General features: G+C 52.2%; 1 protein-coding gene across 4 annotated transcripts in view; it reads left to right on the plus strand.

Annotated features, from left to right (window-relative positions):
* Nucleotides 1-16650, plus strand: part of MGRN1 (mahogunin ring finger 1) — a 70460-nt gene that overhangs the window by 15831 nt on the left and 37979 nt on the right. For all 4 annotated transcript variants that reach the window (XM_075899121.2, XM_075899123.2, XM_075899122.2 and 1 more), the window contains exons 2-4: nucleotides 407-525; nucleotides 3106-3194; nucleotides 10646-10792. In XM_075899121.2, coding sequence (XP_075755236.1) covers nucleotides 407-525; nucleotides 3106-3194; nucleotides 10646-10792 — 355 coding nt within the window. The remainder of the gene's footprint in view (nucleotides 1-406; nucleotides 526-3105; nucleotides 3195-10645; nucleotides 10793-16650) is intronic.

Raw genomic sequence — 16650 nt, forward strand, 5'->3', positions numbered from 1 at the left:
TGTGAGGAACCTGCTCCCGTCCCTCCTTGGGGAAGAAACTTACCCTAGGGTTAGCAGCATTGTAATGCATAGATTATAGGGCTTGGAGGCCTAGTGTGATCACCTGAGCTGCTTGCCTGTTTGGCACAGAAAATGTCCCTGCGATAAGTCCTGTTTGAACAGAGCATATTACAAAAAAGCCCTTCAGTGACTTGTCTTCTGTAGGGTTCTGGTGTCTCCTTGCTCAGTGCTGTTGGCGCTGACTCTGTGTGATGCAGTGTGGCCAGGAGCTGTTGCTTTGCCGTGTGTGGCCATCGCCTAAAAACCAGCCTTGCCCGCGTGGTGTGCTCCCCCGCCAAGAGCTGCATGTGTCTGCCCCGCTCCAGGAACGAACCCCCCCGAATGTGTTCGTTTTGTGTCTTTCCAGGGAACTACTTTGCAAGTCACTTTTTCATGGGAGGCGAGAAGTTCGATACGCCGCATCCTGAGGGTTACCTCTTCGGGGAGAACATGGATTTAAACTTCCTGGGGAACAGACCTGTTCAGGCAAGTCCATGTGTGCTGTTCATTTCGCACCTGCGTGTGTCTGTCAGTCGGAAATCCAGCCTTGATACTTCCACGGGAGGGTAGGGATGCAAGTAGCCATAGATGGGGGGCTGCTCTGGCTGGGCTGGAGCACCCCCCCTCCCCGAGACAGGCCTCACAGGGCAGGAGCAGCCCCTTGCCCAACGTAGGCGGGGGTTTGCTCCAGCTCCACCAGTTAACCATAACCGGAAATTCCCACCTGTTAAGGGTTAGGCTTACCAGTTAGCCTCAGTCTCCTCCTGTAGGAGGGTGTCTACACTACAAGTTTTCTTCGCAACAAATATGCTCACGAGGGACTCATTTGCATGAGTCACGATCTCATTTGCATATTTTCTGCCAGTCTGTTTTTGTGCAAAAACAAGCAGTGTGGACGTTTTCTTTTTGCGCAAAACCCCCTTTTCCCACAAGATTTACAGATCTTGTGGGAAAAGGGGTTTTTGCGCCAAAAGAAAACGTCCACACTGCTTGTTTTTGTGCAAAAGCCCAGCACAAAACGGATCGGCAGAAATGAGATTGCAACTCATGCAAATGAGTCCCTCAGCATATTTTTTACCGAGAAAACTCAGTGTAGACATAGCCTGAGTGGTGTCTTGGAGCTGGACAGGGCTGCCAGCGTGTTCCTATGTTCCTTTGCTGTCTCTGCCAGCGACTTGGCAGTGTGCTGGCCACGAGCCGGCCCCGCTGCAGCACATCCGCCTGTCTCTGCTGCTGTTTCCCGGTATGCGTGGTGGGGATAATGCCCGCCTCTCAAGTGTCTGACAAGGCAGTGAGGAGCTGAGCGGTCCTGCCACGGCCGGCCGTATGGAATCGCAGAATGCTCTGTTTGGAGAGGGATTTCCCTGCCCTGGTTGCTTTGGTATGAACAGCAATTGACCATGCTGCATGGTTCAGTTCGTCATGGATGGAAACTCCAGATTCTCAAGCTTGGCAAATATGAGTCTCTACAGACTTCAAGCCTTATGAACAGCCTTGATGTCAATTACCTATTTGGCCCTGGGTTTTTTAACAGAGAATCTGACTGCTGAACAGGCTGCCAGAGCACAGGACTGTGGAGCTGTGTGGTTCTGACACAATGTCCACGCTCGGGATTCCAGTTTGTTCCCTTGGAGTCCCTTGTAAACAGATTGCACTGCTGTGACCTCCTGGGGGATCCTGCTGGTTTTAGACCTGGGGATCAATTCAGTGCAGGCTTTCTGCTAACTCCCTGATGGCTCAAGACCCTGTCCACAACCTGGGTATGTCTACACTTGCACCCTCTTTCGAGAGAGGGATGCAAATGAAGACATTTGAAAATGCAAAGGAAGCTGGGATTTAAATATCCTGTGATTCATTTGCATATTTGCGTTATGGTGCTATTTCGAAATAACAGACACTGTTAAGACGCGGTTATTTTGAGAGAAAACCCTTCTCTTGACATAACTGGTAAACCCCATGGTATGAGGAATAAGGGTTATATCGAGAGAAGGGTTTTCTCTCGAAATAACTGCGTCTTAACAGTGTCTGTTATTTCAAAATGGCGCCATAATGCGAATATGCAAATGAAGCGTGGGATATTTAAATCCCGGCTTCATTTACAATTTCGAATGTCTTCATTTGCATCCCTCTCTCGAAGGAGGGTGCAAGTGTAGACATACCCCCTTTTGCCTTTTCCTCTCTGCATGTACCTCTGAGGCTATCGGCTCTGACTGGCCTGCCGTGAACCCTAGATTTCCCCCAGGGTCTCTCCTTCTGAAATCCCTGTTTTGAGCAGGCCCAGAGCTCAGCTGGCTGAGTGTGTGCTGTAGCACTTAGGAGAGTGTGGAATTCTTTCTGAGCAAATAAAGGGTGGAGAGCTGTGTTAGACTGAACCAATTCCAGACTTTCCAGGGTGGGAGCAAAAAGCACAAGCATGAAGAGGTGTCTGCTCCTGCCTGGGACAGACAATTTAAGAGGAGACGTGCAGGAGCTAGGAGGTATTTGGATGCCTGGTTGTGGCGAGAAGTGCTGCATTGACAGCTCTGGAAATAGAAGGCCGCCTCTCCCTCTCCCTCTCCCTCCTCCTCCCCCCCCGCAACCCCGAGCAGGGACAGCTCAGGCAGCTTCAGGGTGGGTTCTGTTCTGTTTCCTGCCATGTGTAAACGCTCTGCTGTGGGCACTGCTGCTGAGCTGAAGAGGACGGTTTAGTCTCTATAGCCCACGATTTCCCAACCTATGGGTCGGGACCCAAGTATGGGTCACCATTCCATTTCAAAAGGGTCGCCAAGTGTCTCCTGGGTGGCTCTTCCCTCCCTCCCCCCGTTTTTGAGTTGCCTTGGGTCACCAAGTCTTCCTGAATTGTCCAAATGGGTCCCCATCTGGGAAAGGTTGGGAACCGCTGCTACAGCCTATTCAGCTTGAGTCTCCCAGGGGAGCGCTGGTTAGTGCCGGCTGCGGTTGGCTGCCAGCGCTGACACGGGCACAGTCTCCGACAGCGTGCATGTGTCTAGGTAGGTTGCATCTTGCTGAAAGAGTTAACTCCCATGCTGGTATATTAACAAAGCGATTCTTTGCCTCTCCTTCTAGTTTCCCTACGTCACACCAGCCCCGCACGAGCCTGTGAAGACGCTGAGGAGTTTGGTGAATATCCGCAAAGACTCTCTCCGTCTTGTGAGGTACCTTTACTGACCAAACGGTGGTTCTGAAGGCAGAGGGGGAGGCCCACCTACATGGGACGCCTCCTCTTCAGTGCACAGTGCCACTCCCCCGTGTGTTCAGAATGTTCGGGTTCACGCGTGCACGGGGCGGTCAGGCAATCAGCGTTTCCCACCAGCACAAGGAAGGCATCTTTCTCCAGAGGCTGAGTAGGACCGATGCTACGATGTAGGAAGCAGTGACGCTTTGGCCTCACTTGGGAGCATTAACCCAGATGGAAAACATCAGTCGTGTGGCGAAACCTGCAGAGCGATTTCTTTCTGAACTTTTGGGTTAGAAGTTGTTCTTGGTGCAAGGTAGGGATGTAATAGGTTCATGCTGTAGACTACACGCATCCGCCCCCACCTCTGCCAGTACATTTTTTAGCAGGCTGGCCAGCAGCCTGATTCAGTCCTGGCTCCTGCCAGGTCCAGGACCTATCCCCACTTCAGCTCTGTATTCGGAGCCGGGCAGACAGGCAGCCTGGCTCAGTTCCAGCTCGCGCCGGGTCTGGGAGCTCAGCCCACCCCACCCCTGGGACAGGGGCTGCTACCACCACACTCTGCTGCCTCTGTATCCGTGCAGAGCGACAGGCAGCTGGTCCGCGCGGAGCTAGTTTTTAAACAGGCTTCCCTCGCGGCCCAGCCCCTGCCTAGCACCCTGCACTGCTGCCTCTGATACAGGCAGCAGCGTGATGTGGCAGGCGGCTCCTCAGGAGTGGGGCCAGAGCGCACTGGCTGGCTGCCGGCCCCACCCCTGGGGACTATAGAACAGTCAAGTAACCAATAAGAATTAATGAGGTTAATTGACTATTCGGTTAACCGATATTTAACATCCCTAATGCAAGGCCCAGGCCAGGGGGGCTGAGTAGTGAAGAAATGAGATTTTTCTTGCTGGCTAAGATACAAAATAGTCTTACTTGAGCGCATGCTTTCAGGTGACCGTATCCTGCATTTGTAGGGAGACAGGCTGGATGGTCTAACCGGACTCTCTCTCACTGCGCTGCAGTTGGCTTGACTGCAGCAATAGCTGGAGTTTGGTCTGTGGATGAAGCCCAGCTGTGGCGTTTGACAGTCCGCTTGCAGCGTGCTCGTTTAATACAGGTATAGAGCCTGGAGGAGGTAGAGGTAGGTCTCAGCACGCAGACTGGCTGCTGGACGGAGTGTTTCATATAGAGCCCTCGGACACTCTGTCACTTTCTGGAAATGTCTGCCTTCCTGGCAGATTGCCCGTTCCAGGTCCTCGTTGAGCAAGGTTTGGGTGCCTTGGTATATACTGTATGCAGTGTAGTGGTAGCTGCTGGGAACTTGAATTTATTACTTTGGTAGGGTATGTCTACACTACCCCCCTAGTTCGAACTAGGGGGGGTAATGTAGTCATACGGAGTTGCAAATGAAGCCCGGGATTTGAATTTCCCGGGCTTCATTTGCATAAAGCCGGCCGGCGCCATTTTTAAATGCCGGCTAGTTCGGACCCCGTGCCGCGCGGCTACACGCGGCACGGACTAGCTAGTTCGGATTAGGCTTCACCTCGCCCACCTTGCCCCTCTCGGTAGAAAGGGGTAAGACGAACGCAAACTGCTCTTGAAACTGATCAACATGTTTCTTTCCAAACTCTGGTTTGTCTCTTTGGTCAAAAACCGGAAAGGGGTAGTCTTAGAATGAGCTGGAGAGGTGGAGGAGGAAGAAGCGCCCACGCAGGTAGTGATCTTTTGTAAACGTCCATGTTCTGAAGATAGCTTGGCTCTTCCAGCCACAGGGTCTGTCTGTGTGCATCGGACCGGCACTCGCTGTGGAAACAGGGCATAGCGTCTCGGGAGCACGTCTGCACTGCTGAGTCCTGCAGCTGTGAAAGACCCTGCTGCTAATGCGGGAATCAGATGCTAATCTTAGCTGTGTCGCTGGCTGCTGATGGACAAGTCTCCTCCCTGCTTTGCGACAGACTTTCCCTATCTCTCGAGAGGGGAGAATGAGCACGGCCTGCCTTTCCGGGGAGTAGAGGTTGCATCTGTTCCTCAGAGGCTTTGTGGTGTGCAGTGAGGAGCCCGTGTGGATGCTGGTGGTAGGTAGTGTTATTTGCTTTCCAGAGCTGGCGTCCCATGCGGCAGCCGGTCTCACCAGGGCTGGGTCAGTGCCAGCGCATGGTCAGCACCGCGCCATTTTCTTTCCTCGTGAGTGGTCGCTTTCGGCGTACTAGTGCCCCAGGTGCTTCAGGAATCGCCCAGTAAATGGCCCTGCGCGCGAGGCGAGTGGCCTCTCTCTCGAGGGAACTGTCTCCGTTTGTGTGGTGCTGCCCACTGGACTTGCGAGAGCCCCTCGGGGCCTTCTTTGTGATCCCGAACAGGGACCAACAGCTGGTTCCTCTGCTCTGGAGAGTCTCCTCTTCTCTCTCCTGGACCTGTGACGTGCGGTTGAATTTGGCTCACTTTGGGGTGCGATGTGACTAAAACTCCCACCAGCTCTTGGGTGTTCCCTGGCTCCTGATTGTTAGCTGGATTGTCACCCGTCAGGGTGTGGAGAGGTTCCTTCTAGATGACAGGTCAGAGCCTTGGGGAGGGTTTGAGGAAACTTCTGTCCAGCTCCTGGCCCTGTGTGGCTGGTGGGCAAAGCTCTGAGCATGGGCAAAGCCCCCTCTCGAGTGTTCCTGCTGAACCGCGGTCTTGTGCGAGCTCCTATTTCCTGCCAGGCCTCGACTCCCTGTCCGAACTTCAGCAGGGGCAGGGCTGGTCTCTCTTGGAGACTGTAACACCGAAGGCTTCAATTCTTGCCTGCTTTGCCTCTTCGTAACCGGACTGTGAGCTCCAGGCAGCTCCCCCCCAGGAGAGAGAGCAGCTGCAAGCAGGTTGTCACCATGCAAAGCCCCTTCTCCTCCTTGTGCTGAGAATTAGCGTGACAGTGTCAAGCCCGCTTAGGCCAGCAGCACCAGACCTGGACGGCAGCTCCAGCTCTGAGGGAGATTGTCATGCGGCGGAGGGTGTGTGCGGAAGGGTCCCATCTCCTGGTGGGCTCGTGTTGCCCTCTGCTGCTTTCTTGGGACTTGCCCAACTTATGGGGGCAAAGGGAAGCTGAGTGGGAATGCCTGTGGTTTGGGAGTCTGCCCAGAGCCAGTCACTGGCACATGGAGGCACCGAGCAGCTGTTTGTTTGGAATTGATGCCTGCGCCTTTGTTGCATTGTCCTGCTCCCGTAACTTGGCTCCTGCTTGGTTTGCCAGCTCAGGCTGCGAACTGGCAGGCCAAGGGATCACAAGTAAAAGCCCTGCTGCCTCCAAGAGAGGAGCTCAGAGAAGAGAGACAAACCTAGGGACCCACGTGGCCGGGACGTAGTTTGCATCAAAGCCGCCCTGGCACTTGGAGGTGCCCAGCAGAAAATCAGCTGCCACGTGTCTCTCATTGGCATCGCTGGGAGCTGCAGAGCTATTTCCTCCCCACGTGACTTCCTTCAACGTGGCCAAGGTTGTTCTGGGGGCCACAAGTAGGGTTGCCAGATGGAAAAAAGGGGGGGAGGACCAAAGTTGTTGAACACACACACAAGACCCAGTGAATTATTAAGCAAAAAAAAAATAAAAAATTAAAAACCAGCATGGCCCCTTTAAAAACAGGAGGGGTTGAGCTCTGCCTCTCCTAACTGGCAGCTGGTGGCCATCTTGCCTGCCTCCCTACTCTGGGCCAGACAGCTCCCCTGCAGAACCAGGTAAGCGGCAGAGGATGGGAGGGCTGGGCCCAATTGCTGACTGTGTTGTAGGGTTGCCAGGTGTCCGGTATTGACCTGGACAGTCTGGTATTTTTGCCCCTGGCTGGGAAAAAAAATAAGAAAATACCGTATTTTCCAGCGTATAAGGCGACTGGGCGTATAAGACGGCCCCCTAATTTTTTAGTTAAAAAATAGGGTTTCGTCTTATACCCCAGCGCCCCTCCGCCTCCTTTGCTCCCGGTGTCCCTGGTCTGCTGGAGACGGTCCCCAGCAGACTAGAGGCACCGGGAGCGAAGCCGCAGCAGCGGCGGGGTCCCGCGCCTCTGAGGCTTTGCTCCTGGTGCCTCTGGTCTGCTGGGGACCGTCTCCAGCAGACCAGGGACACCGGGAGCAAAGCCTCTGAGGGCGCACCGGCAGCGGGACAGCCCCGGCGCGCCTGGGCTGCCCCGCCGCCGGAGCCCCTCCGCGGAGCTCAGGAGCGCCTGGGATGCCCCGCCGCCGGCTTCCCCCGAGGCTTTCCAAAGCCGCATACCCGGCGTATAAGACGACCCCCAATTTTGGGGGGATGTTTTTTAACATCAAAAGTCGTCTTATAAGCCGGAAAATACGGTACCAGACAAATACCGGACTGTCCGGGTCAATACTGGACACCGGACAACCCTACAACACAGTCCTCTTCTCTCCTCCCTTCATCACATACACATGGCGTATGATACTCTCTCTCGCTTGTATCACTTCTGGAATCTGATGGTAAACTCCTTGGGGCAGGGATCAGAAGGGACCGTCAGATCCTCTTGTCTGACCTGTGTGCGATAGGCCACATTTCACCCAGTTACCCTTGTGTTGAGCCCAGTTTTTTTTACTAAAGCATTTTCCAGAGAGGCAGCCAGATTGGGTTTGAAGACATCAGGAGATGGAAAATCTACCACTTCCTTTGGGCGTTTGTTGCAGTGGTTAATTGTCCTCACTGGAGGCAATCCAATGTCAGGGTGATGGTGAACAGGATGTGGGGGGACCTGCTTTGCTCTCAATATGTGGCCTGTGGCAAGTCTCGGTGCCTCTGTTTCTCATCTGTAAATGGGGATGCTGATGTTTCTCCCCCTCAAGAGACATTGTGAAACACATTGCAATTTACTAATCAAAGAAGATCTCTAAGAGCTAGATAGGTCACACATTTAATAATAAACTATTTCCATTGGAGATGTCTGGCTTAAGCTTTGAGTTGTTGGTTCTTGCTCTGCCTGTCTCAGCTGGATTGAAGAGCTCGCTGGTACTCAGTGTTTTCTTACTAGGGAGATCCCAGTTCACCCCTCAATCTTTCTGAAATGCTAAACAGGAGGAGTGTTTTAACTCTTACTATAGGGCACTTTCTCCAGTCTTGGAATCATTTGTGGGGCTCCTTTCTGCGCCCTCTCCACTTTCCTCCACGTTCTTTTTAAAATGCAGGTGCCAGACCTGGTGGTCACATTCTAGCACCAGCCCTCTGGTGCCATGCAAATGCTCTCTGTTCCTTCTCGCCACTCCCCATTCCTCCATCCCGAGTTCACAGTGGCCCTTTTGGCCACCGCATCCTACCAGGAGCGCGTATTCCAGCTTGTCCACTCCAATCCCTAAATCCCGTTCTTAACCCCCACATCCTGGGTACCGTGCCTGCATCCCTTGCTCCCAGGTACGTACTTGTGCGTCTGGCTGTATGATCGTCGTTTGTTTGAATGGGCACAGCTTAACCAGCAGTCCAAGTAGTTGTGTAGGACCATGTTGTCCTCCAGCATTTAACATTGCGTCCACCTTTGCAGGTGCAAACGCTGCCTGGCCTCGCTCTCCTTTGGATGCCTTATGTACGTTGCAGCAGCTCTGGATTCGCAATGGCAGCTATTTCCTGATTTGGTCCTTTTTATTCTAGCGAATGGGAAGTTCCTGGCTTGACCTAGGCGACCCCCGGAGAAAGCTCAGTCATTTCCTGCTTGATTTCTATAGAATCGCCCCGATAGCGGAGCACTTAAGAAATACAAAGTGCTCTAGCCTTTCCCTGCACTGCTCTAGCCTGTCCCTGCACTGCTTGGTTGACGACACTTCATCTTTATTTGGCAGTTTGTATATTAAATAATTGATGCCTTAAAGCAAGGCAAGCCGGTTCTGGTCCGCGGCTTGCCTTGATCTGGCCTGCGAGACTTGGGGTTCGCCCTTCTCATCCAGTGGGACAAACCCCTGCTAGCATGTCAGCCACAAGGGGGCACTGTGGTTGGACTGCCAGCGCCAGCTCCTGCGTTGGAGGGGAGAGCCCCAGTCTCTCCTTGATCAAGACAAGCCAGGACCGGATTCGGCCCAGAGGCTCTGCCTGGCAGGGAGAAGGAATTGGCTCTGTTGATATTGTCTGGAGAAAGCAGCAGTCGTTGATCTCAGTGGATTCCTCTGGAGACATCCTGCTTAAGTAGCATCTAGCTCCATCTCCAGTGTATTCTGGTTAGCCTCAGGGCGCTCCCTCTGGGGCTGTTTGTGAGAAGATCTACAGGTGCTATGGAGCCGTAAGGATTCTGGGCAAAAACCCATTTGCTAGCCAACCCTTCTTGAATGGTTTGTCCACCAGGCTGTCCTAGCCAAGCCGCCTCCCACCCACAGTGCTACTGGTAGGATGCTAGAGGCCAGGATTGGGCAGCAAGCTCAGGATCATTATTGGCATTTAAAAGGCAACCCCGTCAAAACTGATCCGCAGAAGAAACTTTTCCCCAGGCACGTAAGGAACTCAGGCACTCGATGCATCTCAATGGCTTACCCACAGTGCTTTGCTCTTCCTGTTGACGGGGAAGTTAACAGGGCCACGACATGTCAATGGAGGGGGGCAGTGTAAATGTGATTTGGCGACTTATGAATGTCAACGGTACTTTTGTCACCAAATCTTCCACACGGCCTTGGTGTTGTCCTTTACCCACAGTGCAAATAACTTCATTTTGCTTCTATTCATGCCCCGGGACTGAATAGACTGACTGCCTAGTCAGCTGACAGATGTCAATAACCTGCAAATGCTTATCAGATAGTTGACTAGTCGCTTCCCCCCACTTTGCTGCCTCTATCGGAAAGAGGCAGCAAGGGTGGCGGGGAAGAAGGGGTGCTTCGAAGTGGCAGCGCCGTGTGGAGCCCGGGACCAGATCCTGTGGCGCTGCCGCTTTGAGATGCCATGTGCAGCCCGGAGCCAGCTGGGGACTGCTTGAGTCCTCTGCTGGCCCTGTGCTCCCTGCAGCGCTTTCGCCTTTGAAGATGAGGCTCCCTTTTCAAAGGCAGAGGCTCCCTTTTCAACTAATCGAATAGTTGAAGCAAATTGCATCAACTGTTCAATTAGCCCATTAATCTAAATGTAACATCCCTAAGCAGGCGTTTTGTCATTAGATAACCTCTGGATGAGATTCATCTGCTTTCTGAGGCCAGATCTCCTCATCTTGGCTTAAAATGTTCATCTCAGTGGGGTGTAAGCCATTAGGGATTACTCCCAAGAAAAGGGTGACTGGATGGGTTGTATCTTGAATGGAGGCAGATAACAAGGAACTTTAGACTGAATAGCAGAGAAACTTTCCAGACCGTGAGCTCTGCTGGATCAGTGGGTCTCGGCAGTGACACATAAGCCGTTGCTTGAGTTGTTGATGTTGTCCTGGGCAAAACTTAACATGCCTCTGGGATGAAGCAGGTGAGACAGTATGTCTCTTCCATCCGTAATGTCTGTCCTGACTCTTTGGCTTTCTCTTGCAGGTATAAAGACGACCTAGACAGTCCTACTGAGGAGAGCGGGAAGCAGAAAGTCCTGTACAGCCTAGAATTCACCTTTGATGCCGATGCCCGTGTGGCTATCACAATCTATTGCCAGGCTACAGAGGAATTCATCAGTGGCATGGCAGTGTAAGTAATAGGAAACCAGAGATTTAAAGGGGCACTGGCAACTTACAGGTCACAAGTCTGTCTGAAATGTCTCTCCTCATACACAGAGAGGCAGAAGAGAGCGAGAGCAAGGTTTCTCCTTTCTAGTTTCTTCCTGTGTATCTTAGTAGTTTCCCCTGTCAGCTGGTTGCGTTAGTTTTCCATGCACAGTAGGGAATAGTAAACGAAAGCCCTATAGCAGTGTTTCTGAAACTTTTTAAGACCAAGGAACACCAAACAATATTTTTTTTTAATGGGGAGCACCAAGGATTTTGTTGGGGGGAGGGAGGGAGAAGGGTCTGGGAGGAGAGAAGGGTCGGGAGGGGGGGGGAAGTTATTGAGCAAAAAAGTCACCTGCCCCTTTAAAGTTGGCCATTTTTAATTCTGTTGTTCTCCGCGGCACACCTCCGACTGCCTCGTGGCACACTGGTGTGCTGCAGAACACAGTTTCAGAAACACCGCCTTACAGTTTGTCAGGGAGATGCGAAGTGTAGCTCCTGAAGGTGTAACCTCATATTTTGTGATGGACTAGATTTCAAGGGGATGTCCCTTCTCATTGGGACATGGAGGTCATTGAAGTCGGTGCAGTGAAAACGAGTGCCAGTTAAGGGTTGTGAGCTGGAAAAATGTACGAGGCATTGAGCCGTCAACCCCAGTGGCGGCGGCGAAAGTGACCACCTTATAAAATTAATCCTGCTGAAGGGGCTCTGCTGTGTTTTAGGCAGTAATGCTGTTGTGTGTTTCCAGCTGGCGCACGCTCCCACAGTTGGCTGTTTGGGGTGGCGTGGGGGGAGAGTGGCCAATGGAATTTTAGTGTGGCTTGTCTCGTCCGTATAATAGAGCTGTGGAGACTCCAAGTCCCAGAATGCAGTGCTGAATCGAAATCTGTCTAGGCTGTGTCTGATCAAGGTGGAGTTTTAGATTTTGGCATGTGTTAGTCTCCAGGGACTCACTTCATGTTTAAAGACCTCCGCTGCCTGTAATTTTCTTCCTTCTCATGCAATTTAAGTACATACTCAGGGGTCTGGTGACTTGCTGCTGAAGTGCCCCGGATGGCATTCGTTTTAGGACCCCTCTGTTTAAATAGCTCAGGATCTTTAGTTGCAAACTGAAATCTGCAGGCTGGAGAAGCTTCATGTAGATCCCTGACTGATGTCTGACATGCTTCTGCAGTTAGCATTCAGGGCTTCTGCAATTGTGTTCTGCAGCCTCCTGGGTTTCAGAGGAAACTTGTGTAATGTCAGATAAGTGATCTACTGATGTTTAAAGAAAAAAAAAAACCCAAACAGAATTCATGTTCAAAGACTTGCTTATGCTTTAGGCACAGTATAAACATCCTGCTCATGATCAATGAGCGTTATTTTTAGAAATGGGGCCAAAGGCTGCATGTTCCTATCCAGATGTGAATTCCTCCGCCCTTGGAGGGTGGCCAGAGTTGGGATTTTGGTCTAGACTCTCTCTAGTTTTGTCGAAGCCTGCAGCTGTCTTCACTCTTTGTGCAAAGTAATAAATTAGCTCCTGTTAGAGAGCTGTGGCACCTCTGGGGAAGCTTTGAAAACCCATCTCTTCAGCCCCAGTTTCTCCTGAGCAGGGCAGGATATAGGCAGACTCCTCGAAATCCTGGCTAGTCTGTGACTATAGGGCTAGCAAAGATCTTGGCTCGACAGGCTGGGTGCTTGAAGTCCTGTGTCGCTAAGACTGGTGCAGCAGGGCCAGCTTCCCTCATAAAGTCCTGCACAGCTAGGTTCTGTTCCTGCCTCTCACGGACCCTTGGGCAAATCAGCTGTGCCTCAGTTTCCCCATCCCTACAAGGACAATAATGAGGGCCTGCGAGAGGTGGTAGTGGTTATTTCTGGTTGCACCAGAAGCTGGTGGACTCCTCCGAAGCCAAGATCCTGACATCCTGCGGATGTGATAGAGAGCAGGGATCTGGAGAAGAGAGCTGCAAATATCGACTTTATGAACGGCTTTAATTGAACCCAAGATGTTTTCCCATGCGATGGTGGCGGCGGCTCTGTAAGCACGTGTTGGGGCTAGTGCAGCTGCCTAAAGTGGGTGTTTCTGCTTCTGTGGATTTAGCACACTGCTACTAAAAACCTTCTTTTGAAGCCCTGAGTTTAGCTTTGCCAAGCAGTTCTGTAAGGGCAAACCCTGTAATTATTTTGATTTATTCTCTTCGAGTTCTGGCGGATACAACCCAAATCTCGGCTGCATTTTTATGACACCTCAAAGTGGAGAGCTGCATTTTAGGGCAGTAGCTGGAGGGTACGATCACTGAGGATACTTTATCCCCATTGCTTTGGGTGCTACCATCTAAACTGAAGGGCCAGTGTGGGCAGCTATTCTGTGTTTTAGACTCAGCCCCTGCTTCAGACCAATATGCCCAACACTTTTAGAACAGCTACCATATGAAGAGAGATGAAAAAGACTGGGGCTTTTCAGCTTAGAAAAGAGGAGACTAGTGGGGGGGGGATGTGATAGAGGTCTATAAAATCACAACTGGCATGGAGAAAGTGAATAAGGAAAAGTTATTTACTTGTTCCCATAACATAAGAACTAGGGGGTCACGAAATGAATAGGTAGCAAGTTTGAAACAAACAAACGTAAGTATTTCTTCAGTCAGTGCACAGTCAACCTGTGGAACTCCTTGCCAGAGGATGCTGTGAAGACCAGGTCTTTAACAGGGTTAAAAAAAGAACTAGATAGATTCATGGAGGATAGGTCATTCCATGCTTAATAGCCAGGACGGGCAGGAATAGTGTCCCTAGCCTCTGTCAGAAGCTGGGAATGGGTGACAGGATGGATCACTTGGTGATTCCCTGTTCTGTTCATTCCCTCTGGGGCACCTGGCATTGGCCATGGTCAGAAGACAGAACACTGGGCTACATGGACCTTTGGTCTGACCCATTTTTATGTAGTTCAGGGGAGAGCAAGATCTTTGAAAACCAGTCACTTTCTCCTTGTAAGTGGATGTGGATCTCTGAAACGGGGAGGCTTCCTCGGAGGTGGGTGGACAAGCGATGCCTCTTCCTCGGAGGAAGGCGAGTGATGCTAGCGCACGATGTGGCAACCTGTCGCCTGGTCAGGCGTGGCCAAGAAATGGGAACGGGATCAAACCCCAAACACTGACACCCTGTCCTGCAAGGGTCTTGCCTGCCTCTGACAGAGACCTGGAGGGTCTGGCTTTTCATACTCAGCTGATTACAACACTTGTCTAGCTTATTCTTCCCATAAAATCTCACTGAAGCGATGCCTATGCCTGATGCGGGACGCTGACATCCGAAAGGGAAAGGTGACCGCAGATCCCTTTCCGAAGGGAAAGGAGACAGTGCAGGTGGGGGAAGGGGTGTCAGATCCATGCCCACTCTTGGGGCTCAGAACACCAGCAAAGCACTATTGCCTCTCCCATCTCTTGCCTCTCGCAGCATGAAAATCCACGAGTGCCCAGGCCACAGTGCAAGTGGCCTACAATGAGGTTTACAAGTGGAGCTGAAGTTCCAAATCCAAAGGGGGCAGCCCCACACTCGGACGTTGTCTTTGGAGGTGCTCCTTGTAGCCGCAGGCGGCCTGGGGGCAGTACGGGGAGGCTTTGGAAGCAGGATCATTCTAAGTGTGGGACTGGTGCGGAATGCTAACTTGGCTGGCAGTCGATGCGGAGGTACCTGTGCCCATCGATAAAACGTCTTCCTAGCTGCGATATTGAGAACGGCCGGCCTTCTCTAGCAGGTCTCGTCTGAGGTGCTCCAAATGCTGTGCAAGCAACAAGGACAAACGGTCGCATGGCTGGGGTCGCCCGTCTCCTCCTCTATCTCATCTTAAGAGTTGGCTGGCGATTAACTCTGGGGATGGGGTCTGGAATTCGAAGCATTTGTTTCATTTCCAGAGCTGCTCCCAGGAGGCTGTGACCTTGGGCAAACCTCCTTTCCTTCTGTGTGCGTCAATTTCCTCATCTGCCTGATGGGGCGGTTAACACTTAGCTGGCAGTGGAGTTGATTCTTTGACATTGTTGATGGAAAGGATCAGGCAGAGACACCGTGTGCTGGCTGTAGCTGACTTGACTCTGGTAAGTAAAACCACACTCACCTGCGTACCCTATAATTCATACACAAAGAATCTGTCACTTCCCACCTCCCCACCGCACTTTAATAACAGAGGTGGCAGTGAGATCTCCCATTACGGGCGCTGTTATTTTTATGCTGTACTGTTCCAAGTGTTTTTCTATCACATTGTGAAGTATTGTCATAAATCGTTACAATGAAACTACTCCAGCAAGAAGAAACAAAGCACATTTGAATGCAGTGCCCCGGCTTGTTTTTTTATTTGCACACTCAGTCTTGCAAACGCACATACACGACTGGCTCTGCTGGCTGCCTGATCAGCCTGGCAAAATTCTCCTAGCTGGGGTTAGCGTCTGGTAATGGATTGCCAGTGGAACTACGCCAGCGCGCCCACTTGCCTGGGGCATGTAATTTTGGGCTTGGGCCAGGTGGGTAAGCCATCCTCAGTTTGTTCTTCCCCAGGCGTTTATGTTGTGCTCACCCCCAGGAGAGCAGAGGCCAAACTTCCCAACCGGGGAGGCCCAAAACAGAAGTGATTTCTTCATCAAGCTTACTGCTCCCACTGGCAGGAGCAGGCTGTGTAGGTGCTCGGCTTCTCTGACAATCAGGCGCCTAAGTCCAAAGGACCTGACTGCGGAGATAGGAGCCTAACTTTAGACCCCCAGGTTTGAAAGTATAGGCCTGACTGAGGGTAAGGGCAGATGAGCAGATACTGTCCCTGGGGGGGTGCCCTTTAATGGTAGGTGTGCCGTGGCTAGCTTAGGATTGGTCACGTGTCAGAACAGCATGAACCCTCGTGGGTGCTCAGTGGGTGAGCGGTGTAGTTGTCCTGCTGTGGACTCGGGGGAGAACATCCCCTCCTTTGTACACCCCCCCAACATTGGAACCGAATGGTTAGCTAGCGAAAATTGCATCGAAGGAGCAGCCAACGGTACCACGCAGCCATGGCAACGCAGGCATTGCTATGGCGATCCGGGAAGCTTTCTGCTCTGAAGGCGAGACAGAAAGCACGAGGCAGGTGACTGCTGTTGTGTAAATATGTGGGGGATGCGTCATGCTCCTGGCTGGAGCAGAGGCAGGGCGCCTGGTTCCACAGGAGCTGGGGGTGGCTGTCGTGTTCTCCGGAGCCTTGTCATCCCTTTCCAGCATGCTGGGCATTCAGTACCTGGGCCACATGTCGGGGGGTGGCGCTGTCAGCTAAACCAACGAGGAGTCCTGTGGCACCGGAAGGACTAACAGATCGATTAGGGTACAAGCTTTCATGGGCTTCATATGAAGTGGAAGCTTCAGTGTGGCTGGAATTGATATCCACATGTGCACGTTACTGTGTGGAAGCTCAGAGCCAATGAGGGTAATTCAGCCAGGGTGGATGTGACCCACTTCCAACAGCGGTTACGGTGAGAGGACCTGAAGGGGAACTGCCGTACTGCAGTGAGCGAGCCATTCCCAGGCCCTATTCAGACCCCTTCTGGCAGTGTCAAGTAGCGTACGAATTCCAGCTCTGCCATTTCACGCCGCCGCCTGGGCCTGATGGTGTGTTACTCTAGCAAGGCGGCTTTGGAAGCCGTTCCTGGGTGTCCGACGGGCTCTCCTCCGGGTTGTTGGATGTTCCCATTCTTGATGCCCGACTTGTGCCCCTTTATTCGTTGGTGCAGAGACAGTTGGAAGATCGCCGTGTGGAACACGCAAGCGTGCTGCCCAGCCACGGCTGGCCCGTTCGTTCCTGACTGGCTGTGAGTGCCACGTCTGTATCGCAGAATGGCCAGCCAGCCCCTTTAAGAT

Source organism: Pelodiscus sinensis, chromosome 15 (assembly GCF_052426305.1).
Source record: "Pelodiscus sinensis isolate ZL-2025 chromosome 15, ASM5242630v1, whole genome shotgun sequence".
Lineage (NCBI taxonomy): Eukaryota > Metazoa > Chordata > Testudines > Trionychidae > Pelodiscus > Pelodiscus sinensis.